We start from the raw sequence: 10,410 nt of genomic DNA, 5'->3' as shown, positions 1-10,410 counted from the left end.
AAATAAAAATAGAAGATATTGTTGTAATATGGGACTATGATAAAGGTCTTTTATGTAGAAAACCCCTTTTTTTTCTATTTTTTTTCATCAATCCTTACTCTCTCATTTTATTTTTTTTCCCCTTTTTAAATCTCTCAGTATTTTCTTTGCCTTAATGTTTTAGGAATTTTTTTTTTTGAAATAATGCTTTTTTAATAAATAATGACAAAAATAGGGTAGGAGAAAAACAATTTCTAAGAATAGGTGTTTTGAGAAAGTATTGACAAAATTAGGGTAGTGGAATCGTGTACTGGGTACACGATTTCCATGTAGCATACTCGTGTACCCGGTACACGAGTACCATTTAATCCAATCAACTGACCACGTCGGCTGACTGGTTGATCGGTCAAGCGAACTTGTGTACCCAGTACACGATTTGCTTATAAATTTTTCTTTTTTTTAAAGTTTGTTAACTATTGTTTTTTTAATTGTTAAACTTAATTATTAAACTTAATTCCTTCATTATTAAACTTAATTATATATTTAATCTACAATAAAAACATCTTGCACTCATATTAAAAAAAACCATGATATTAAAGAATATCTATAATTAGTTCTTTAATTTACAATTTGAAAATGATTCAATGTGGAATTTAAAAACGACCCCTGGCCCTTACTCCTCATGGGGTTGTCTTCGTGTCCCTCTAAATTAGGTTCACCCCGTTGTTGCTATCGTCTATGACGAATACGTCTTCAATCGGTATCAGCAACATTGAGTTGACTTGTTTATTGAATAATACCTTCTATGTTGATCAATGTTTGCTGACACATTGAACCCAATTCTAGTAAGTTGTTCTACACTGAATATTGTTGAACATCACCGATAAAATTATTCTGTACAATAAAAAGAAAAATATAGACAAAATTCATATCATACATATGAAAAATGTTTGATTTTAAATCTCTTACCATGCAGTAATAGTAAGCGCCGTCAGGTGAGATAAATCGCCTCGTGATCGAATTGTACCAGGGAAAGTAGTCGTTTGATATAGTGACTCATTCTTAATTCTCCCTGTGCACAATGATCACATCGTCCATGCCAGTAAGATAAATATTCCGCATGGATTTGACGCCAGTCTTGGTCGTGCTTACCTCTTAAATCGATCTGGTGTAGTGCTGTACCGAACTGTCTCAGCACACGATCTGGATGATGTCACTCTACTATATGGAAGCATATACGAGGGTTAATAGTGAACCAGATGTCTTCACCATCACGACAACTCAAGATCATATTTACCTCACTGTCGTTTCCAAATAATTCATCAACTTCAATGTCAATGTCACTATCTCCAAGATTCAAGAATTACTAAATCTTCAAGGCGCATCGACATATTTATTATGTTTTTTTTCAACTGTTATAGTTGATAAAAAAATATGTTAATATGTCAACCCAACAAACTCTCTAAATTTAACATATAAGATCTAAATATTATACATTTAAATCAGATCAAATCTAAGATTTATAAATTATATATTTAAATCCGCCCAAACAAATAAAAAAATAAAAGATCTAAGATTATATATTTAAATTAGCCCAAACATATATTTCTAAGTTTAAATCAGTCCAAACAAATAAAAAAATATAAGATCAACCCAAAAACATACATAAAACTAGATCAACCCAAAAACATATAAATAAAAAAATATAAAAATTTTATTGATCAGCCCAAAAACATAATAAAAAACATACATAAACTCAACCCAAAAACATACAAAAACATACATATAAATACAGATTAGGCCAAAAACATACATAAACTAGAGAAAGAATTCCAAAAACATACATATATTTCTAAGTTTAAAATATATTGAAAAACAACTAGAGAAAGAAATATACCACATAAACGACAAAAAGGTATGAAAATCGAGCAACACGACCGCTACAATGGAGGATTCAGTGAGGATCAAATGGAGGACTGAAAATCGAGCAAAATCGAAATTTTGGAAGATTTCGACGAGAAAATTGAAGATTCGGTGAAATGGAGGCCTCGATGAGGAAAATCAACAAGATCAAGTAGAAAGCAAAATAGAAGAAGAAATCGAAAGCAAAAATCGATGAGAGGAGAAATCGATGAGGATCAAATGGAATCCAAACGATTTCGATGAGGAAGAAGAAGGGGCAGGCGGACATTCTAATGCGAGACTGCTGGGCGTGCCAGGTGGCCAGGTACTCGTATACCGGGTACACGATTTAGGGCTTATCATGTACCCGGTACACGATTTAAACACCTATTTTTGGGAATACTTTCTCTCCAACCCTATTTTTTTCATTATTTTTTAAAAAAATTCTCAATATTAGGAGAGCTTTGTAAATAGGAATATATATATATAGATAGATAGATAGATAGATATATATATATATAGATATATAGATATAGATAAACGGATATAAAAAAATGAGAAAAGGATAAAATTGTTCAAAATTAACACTAAAAGCCTTTTTTTGAAAAAAAAAAATTTAATTTAAAAAAATTTATGAAATATATAATCCAAAGATAATTTGTTAGGTAAAAATCTAAAAGAAAAATAACCTCAGTTGGATTCAAACTCCTGTGCATTGCGGATGGTGGCCAAAGTGATTCATCGTAAGGGAATTGAGCTAAACGTATTTAATATCATAAAGGGCAAAATTAAAAGAAAAACCAAAATATAGCTAATAGCGCTAATATTGTCCATATTTCCGATATTTCGGATATTTCAATGATAGTTCAACGATTTTTTTAATAAAAATGCATTTTTTATTGATTTATCTACTGTACCTCTGTTTTTGCGATATTTCATCGAAATATCGCGATTTTTTCATCCTTGATCCGTTACTACACAAATTTCATAGAGAGAAAAAAAAAACGAACACAGACAACAACATTTAACAGTTATAGATTTGAAAATCTATATAATTGGAAGATTATTTTAGTTTATTTTGTGCATTTAAATAATTGTCAATTATATAACTGACGACTTTCTCCCATAATTTCTTCACAACAAAGAGCCTAATTCTCAGGATATTGAAAAATTTTGATATTGGGATTAACAATACCAAAACCTCCATCAATCAACAAATTATGGCCACTCACATACCTACTTTCATCACTAGCCAAAAACAAAGCTGCATTAGCCACATCTTGAGCCTTAAGTGTGACCCCTTTCAAATTCGCCATAGAGTTCATAGCCATCTCAAACTCCTCCCCCTCCAATCTAGTGAACTTTGTCGCCAGCGGTGTCACCAACGCGTATGGTGACAAGCAATTCACCCTAATCCCAAACTGCCCCAACTCCACCGCCGCATTCTTCGTCAACCCTACCACTGCATGCTTCGAGCATGTATAAGCGTGCGATGCAGAGCCACCGACATACGATGCAACACTCGCAGTCGATAAAATCGAGCCAGTTTTGGCTGGAATCATGGCCTGCGCTGCATGTTTGATGCCAAGGAAGACGCCGGTGACGTTGACACTAAGGACTCGGTCAAAGTCGTGTTTTTCGTTGTCGATGATTCGGGGCTTGCTAGGGTCAGCTATGCCAGCATTGTTCATCATGATGTCGAGCTTGCCAAAGGTTTTGACGGCAGCTACGACCGCTGCTTGGACTTGGGATTCGTCTGTGACATCGCAGTGGACGTAGAGGGAGTTGGTTGGGCCGAGGATGGTGTTGCATAGTGCATGACCGAGGTCATCTTGGACGTCCGCGATGACTACTTTCGCGCCGTGGTGGACGAAGAGTTTTGCCGTGCATTCGCCGATACCACTTGCGCCGCCGGTTATTAGGGCTACTTTTCCTTCTAGCCTGATGGATAGTAGGGGAGGAATATATTGTTGAGAGTGGTTGATGGAATATGAAGCAAAGAAAAGTATAAATCTCGATCCCAATGATTTATCTATTGTACTCTGCCACACCATTTTTCAGTGACAACAGGGAGATTAACACAACTATTGGGAAAAGAACATCTCAATATCAAATTCCACCAAAAACGACTCTCCTGTTTCTCAATCTTTTATTTGGGAAAAGAACCCTAATAAATTCCATCAGATTAACACAACTATTGTACTAAAGGTGAAAGAACAATCGGCAATTAATATTCATGGATCTGAAACTTAGAACATGTTCCTCTAGATTATCCATATATTATATTATATTGGAGAAAGACAGAGAAGAATTAAAGAAAAAGTTGAAAAATTAAGGATAAAATCTAAAAAGTTAGCCAAATGTTCTTGTTGGGTTACCTCCTTGGCCCTGTTGCTGCAGAGATAACCTCACTGCTTGTCATTTCTTCTTCTTCTTTTAGAGAGAGATAGTATGGATGGGTTGGGGGTGGGGGTTTAAATTTATAATGGACAAAGTTTGAAGATTAAACAAAAGCTTGGTTTAAAAAATTATTTATTTTTGTAAAAACCATTTTCAATTTCAGATACAGACAAATTAGAATATGTGTATGTAATTTGAAGAGATTGTCACAATGTGACTAACAATTTTACAAAATATTTTTAATTTGTGTATGATAATCAATATTAAATATTTGAATCCATATGAAATATAATAATTATTGGAAAATACTTGGGTCTTGCTGAGGGTAGTATTTGGGCTAACTCGAAAATTACGGGTTGGTTGAGTTAGTAACTCAAAAGACTTAAGTCTCCAACTCAATCCTTAAAATTTGGGTTGGGTTAGGTGGTCGAGTTTTAACTTTTTTTTTTTTTTTTTTTCTTTTTAATTAAAAATATGTAGATTTATCTACAACACCTGACTCATAACTAAAATTTCATAAAATTCATATGTTAAATATCAAATATCTATTATATTTATTAAAACTGTTAAACAAAAACAAATATCATAACAATATTAAAAGAAAAATATTAAAAATTCACAAGTTAATCAATACAAATACTCAAGCTTTAAAATTTGAGTCGGTTTAGGTCAACTCAAATTTTTTTTTTTTTTACCTAATGTGCGATTCAACTCAAGCCAATAAAAATAAAAAAACGTTTAACCCAATCCAACCTAAAAATAAAACTATCCTAACCCAACTCTTATATTTTGGATATGATAGTCCAAATTGATCAGACTAGTCATTTAAACAAGATAGTTACATTACTCTAGGGTCCATTAAATAATATTTTATTAGGATGTGGACTTGGAGTTTTAAATTCATAATAGGAAAATTTGAGAAAATTAAATAATGTTTAAATTAATTTCCGTTTTGATAAAGACAAATCAAGAATATCAAAGGAACCCCAAGAATCTTCTTCTTTCTTTCTTTTCTTTTTTTTTTTTTTTTAGATTAGGCTTAAAAGAAACCCATTGTAGTCATAAGTTTTTAGAATATGGTATATGTATAAATGTGATCACATTGTTAGACGGCTGAATTTTCTTTTGGGTCTCTTAAAATAAAAGAGTTTTGAAGTCCCTACCGATAAAAATATATTTTGCAAACCTAATATATATATTTATTTATTCATTTATTGGTCTACTTGAATTTAAATTTGAATTCTAGAGTCACTTTGTGCATGATTTTTCTAATTTGAGAGCATTTTATAAGCATATTCTCTTATTTTTAAAAAAATTATTCCCGAACTATCTATAATACATTAAAAAACTCTTACCGAACTACACACTTGCTCAAATATCATTTAACATGAACATTTTTATATAATTTTTTCCACTTCTCCCTTTGGATGTCTTCACGATTTTCTTGCTCTCTTCTTTTGTATCTCCTCATATTTCCTTTCTACTTTGATTGATTATTTGATTAAAGTTGGAAATGATGAGAATATTAAAAGGATGTCAACCTAGTTGAGATTTTCTAGTATATCTATTACCCTAAATGTATCTTTCTCAAAAAAATAAAATTAAATAGCAACAATTTATGAAAACTTTTTTGGACTATATTACCCTCTCTCAAATTCAAAATTTACAAAGCATGTCATTCACCATTAACTCCTAATTAATTATTAAATAATACGTTAAATTGAACTAACTTATCTTTCTCCCATGGTCATCTTCAACTTTCTCGATCTTACTTTCTCTCTACATCTTCTATCTATCCAAACTCTCTCTCTCCCACGGTTGGCATACAAGTCATAGACATATTTTTTTAGTTAAAAAAAAAAAAAAAAAAAACCTCTTTTACTCACATACAAAAAAAAAAAAAATAATATAACTAACATTTTCTATAAAGAGAAATTAATTAGCATTTAATATTGAAAATATTTAGGTAAAAGTTAAAACATGTCATTTTTTTCGTCTTTTATTGAATTAGGCTCTTAGAGAGACGCCACGTTACGATTCGGAAAAATAACGTGAAAAATGATTTGAACGACAATTGAATATTGTATAAAATTAAAGTCCGAGAATAGATTAAGCCTATACGTCTATTTTGCTACAAACCTGATTGGAGCCAAAAGGATACAAGACGTCGAATTTTTTTCATATTATAAAAAAAATTTAAATTGAAATTATTATTACTAATATAAATTTAATTTTTTTTTAAATACTTTTGTACAATGTATTTCAAATATAAAATAATACCATTAAAAAAGTGGTAATTACAACTTTATTTCTTATTATGATATTATTTTAATCAAGAATTAAAAAATTTTTATGGTTAATTATAAAAAAATAGTTTAAAATACACTTTTTGTCATTTTTTTAACAATTTTGATTCTTATACTCTAGATTCTATTTTATTTTAGTCTATGACCATCTAATTGTCCAAATTTGCCCGCATATTTTCAAAATTGACAAAGAAATATTAATCTACACTAATAAAAAAATAAAAAGATAGCGATGACCAAATTTAAGATTTATATTTATCGATAATATAAATCGAATCCAAAACACTCGAATCGGAGAACCCATGAATCGAACCAACCCGACAGGCTACGAACCACGTCGCAACACTATAGCATAGTCGCCCACTATATTGCTTCGATCTTCTTTGAAAAACCATTGAATTCCACCTTGTTTTCTCCAGTAAACAAACATGAACACCATGAACGATTCAACAAAAGAATACAAACTCGATAGCAATAATTAATGCCCCAAAACATGGGTATTTAAAGATCGAAAATCATAAAGGAAAGCCATAAAAAAAACTAATGACCAATCCCGAAAATAGCCATCAATGCAATACCACATTCAATGTAAAACATCTAATGAATTACAGAATGCACATACCCACCATGGACGGTAAAATCAATTAAAAAAAATGAAATTTGGGATAAAAAACCTAAAAGCTCTCATACCAATTGAAGGAACTCAATGAAGGGTCCTTGAGCGGAAGCAATAGATCATCACAAACCCTATTTTTACAGAATTCGATTTTACAGAGAAACATACACAACCATACATTTAATTTCAAAAAATATAGCATGCAAAATATGAAATTATAGAAAAAAATAAATTTGGGTTTTAGAAACCCTTACATTTTTTAAAACATTCTTCAAAATGAAAATCCAAAATAAAAAAGGTCACGAGCAAGACATGACCTCGATTTTCTCTAGTGAGAATTCAAGAGTTGTGGTGTTCTGATGATTTTGGTGAGGGGAGGGAATTTTAAAGAGGAGGAAGGAGTGAGAATTTATTCTCACTCACAAAACCCTTCTTTTTTTCTTTTTTTCTTTTTTATCCTTTTGCAGGATGAAGAAGAAAAAGCATGAAGTGAACTTCCCACTTACGTGAAGTGGTGAGAAAATTGGGGGCCATTAATTAATTTTAAAAAAATCAAAAAAATCAAAATAAACAAATAAACAAATATATAATTTATTTATTTATTTAATAAATAATTTAATATATTTTAATATGATAATATCATATAATATATATTAAACTATATGTTATATTAAATATAACATATAATTTATAATTTTCTTATTGTATCATATATAATATAACCTATAGTTTCTTCTCTCTCACTAATGACATTTAATATAAATCACATTTGCATTAAACTTAACAATATGAATCCAATTCATAAAATTAATATTTGAATCATATCTAAATATTTATTTCCTCTCATAAATAGTTAATACAATAATGTATCAAATACATTATAGTAATTATATCACATATAATTAAAATTTAATTAATATATCATATATAATTAATTCCCTCAATTAATTTGAACAATTCAAATTAATCCAAAAAATGATTTTCATTTAATCCCGTTGAGCTATCAAGGGAACCTCATGTACCTGTAGCTTGAAGCTCCAACAATACCTGAATAATTAATTAAACTCCTTAATTAAAGTATTCACCATCCATTAACTATTAGACACTCTGCCAAAGACCGACAACTACACTCTTCGCACTACAGATATATTTATGTATCCATTAGATATAACCAATCAATAGTATGATGACCATTCACAAATTGCTCGTAAGTACAACTGGGCCAAAATTACCATTTTTCCCTTGTAACATCTAACTCTTTAAGTATCACTAGTCCCTCTAGTGAACATTAAATTATAGTCTGACTATGATCAAACCCCTCTCAAGCTAGGAGAGGGTGCGACGCCACATTGTTCAAGCCTCGAAATAAGACCAGACCACGAAATGTTTAGTCTCATTATATAACACCATTCATAATAGAGACTTACATTTCATCAGGATGATCATAGGTAACATGAACTCAATCTTGAGTGAGTTGTGAACTTCTGCCTATGAGGGCAGTCTTTTGATTTGTATGGATGAAAGTGGCTAGATCGCCGACTCAACAAGCCTACCATTTTGGGATTCATCTGATTTGAGAGCTGGGAATACAACTACACAAGATGGAATTCACTCATTCCTCGAAGCAGTGGTAAGTAGATATATTGCTCCCCTAAGGGCTGATTTTAGGTCTTGAACAATGTGGTGCCACACCCTCTCCTGGCCCGAGAGGGGCTTAGTCATAGTGGAACTATGATATATTGTTCATTAGAGGAATCAGTGGCATTTAAGAAGTTAGATATAACTACAGGGGAAAAACAATAATTTGGCCCAGTACTTATGAGCAAGTTGTGAAGGTCATCGTACTGTTGATTGGTTATATCCAATGGATACATAAATATATATGTAGTGCGAAGAGTGCAGCAATCGATCTTTAGTGAAGTGCCCAATAGGTAACAGATGAAGAATAATGTAATTAAAGAGTTTAATTAATTATTCATGTACCGTTAGAACTTCAAGCTATAAATCCATAAGGTCCCCTTGGTAACTCAAAAGGATTAAGTTGAGGATCAATTTTTGGGTTAATTTGAATTGTTTAAATTAATAAGAGGGATTTAATTATATATGATATAATTAAATTATTTTAATTATATATGATATAATTGTCATAATGTATTTGATACATTATAGTTTAATGGAAGGAAATAAATATTTGAATGAGATTTAAATATATTTTCTATGAATGTGATTCATAGTTGTTAAATTTAATATAAATATGATTTATATTGCATGTCGTAAAATAGAGAAAAGAAACTATAGNTGTATGTGATACAATATTAAAACTATAGATTATATGTTATATTTAATATAACATATAATTTAATATAAATATAATATGATAAGTTAGTTACCATATTTATTTATATTATTTTATTATTATTTGAATAATAACTTCCCCATATTTTCTCTCCAACCACCTTAATGGGTGGCTATTAATTTTATAGCAAGAGGAATAAAAGAAAAATGGTTATCTCTTCTTCCTCTATGTTGTAATTTGCTGAACGATTGAGAAATGTTCAGTGTTCTTGATTTCTTGAGAGCTTTCTCAATCTTCTTCTTCCTCCACCCAAACTATCCCTCCTAACAAAAAATAGTCAGAGCCCACCAATCCTGGATTCTCACCCCGAGAATACCAAGGTCTCTTTGTGATGTGTCCGGTTTGTTTGGTTCGAGCAAATCTTGAAGAAGGTCTTCAAGAAGTTGTTGGTTCGTGACTATTCCAGGGAGGTTACGTGAAGGAAAAGGTCTTTAAAGGTAATGTATCTTGAAACCTTTTTTCTCGTAAAAAAACATGTTGTAATTTATTTTGAATGCATATCTTTTGTATGTTTACTGTAAATTATGTTTTCAATAACTAATGGAATTTGGACAATCCGTTCCGCTCAAGGATCTCCTCAGTCGAGTTCCTTCACATACAAACTCCTTTGTATAGAATATCCCCACTTACGTGTCTCCATATGAATGATCAATTGGGTCATTTGTAGCACTTTACAACAATTTATTATTGGGGTTTGTGCCCTAAAGTCTCGGGTCCAGTAGTTTGTAAACAACTTTGTACGAACAGTTGTGATGTATAATATAAATAATATTTACTTCACTACTTGACTTTGCACATTTAGATTTTACCACAAACCAGTAAACTTAATATCTCTTGTTATCTGTATGTAA

The 10,410-nt window shown here is 30.9% G+C and overlaps 1 protein-coding gene and 1 long non-coding RNA gene across 2 annotated transcripts; both read right to left on the bottom strand.

Moving 5' to 3' along the window:
* Positions 1-554: 554 nt before the first annotated feature.
* Positions 555-1,462, bottom strand: LOC120090108. The gene is made up of 2 exons (XR_005485422.1): positions 949-1,462; positions 555-873 (listed from the first exon to the last, which is right to left on the bottom strand). It is a non-coding gene; the product is annotated as an uncharacterized LOC120090108 (long non-coding RNA).
* A 1,432-nt stretch (positions 1,463-2,894) lies between these two features.
* On the bottom strand, positions 2,895-4,364 carry LOC120090107 (secoisolariciresinol dehydrogenase-like). Its single transcript, XM_039047620.1, has 2 exons — positions 4,260-4,364; positions 2,895-3,822 (listed from the first exon to the last, which is right to left on the bottom strand). The coding sequence occupies exons 1-2, from the start codon at positions 4,301-4,303 to the stop codon at positions 3,030-3,032; spliced, it is 837 nt and encodes a 278-aa protein (XP_038903548.1). The 5' UTR covers positions 4,304-4,364; the 3' UTR covers positions 2,895-3,029.
* Between the last annotated feature and the right edge of the window lie 6,046 nt (positions 4,365-10,410).

The sequence above is a fragment of the Benincasa hispida genome, chromosome 11 (genome assembly GCF_009727055.1).
Source record: "Benincasa hispida cultivar B227 chromosome 11, ASM972705v1, whole genome shotgun sequence".
NCBI classification, from domain to species: Eukaryota; Viridiplantae; Streptophyta; class Magnoliopsida; order Cucurbitales; family Cucurbitaceae; genus Benincasa; species Benincasa hispida.
Note: the sequence above shows the minus strand (reverse complement) of the source record. Positions and strands in the feature narration are given on the sequence as shown.

Bases quoted from the DNA above. Each gene is read 5' to 3' on its own strand.
- LOC120090107 (XM_039047620.1), bottom strand. From the start codon at position 4,303: ATGACAAGCAGTGAGGTTATCTCTGCAGCAACAGGGCCAAGGAG. The intron at 3,823-4,259 runs GTAACCCAACAA...ACTATCCATCAG, and splicing joins GCAGCAACAGGGCCAAGGAG to GCTAGAAGGAAAAGTAGCCC.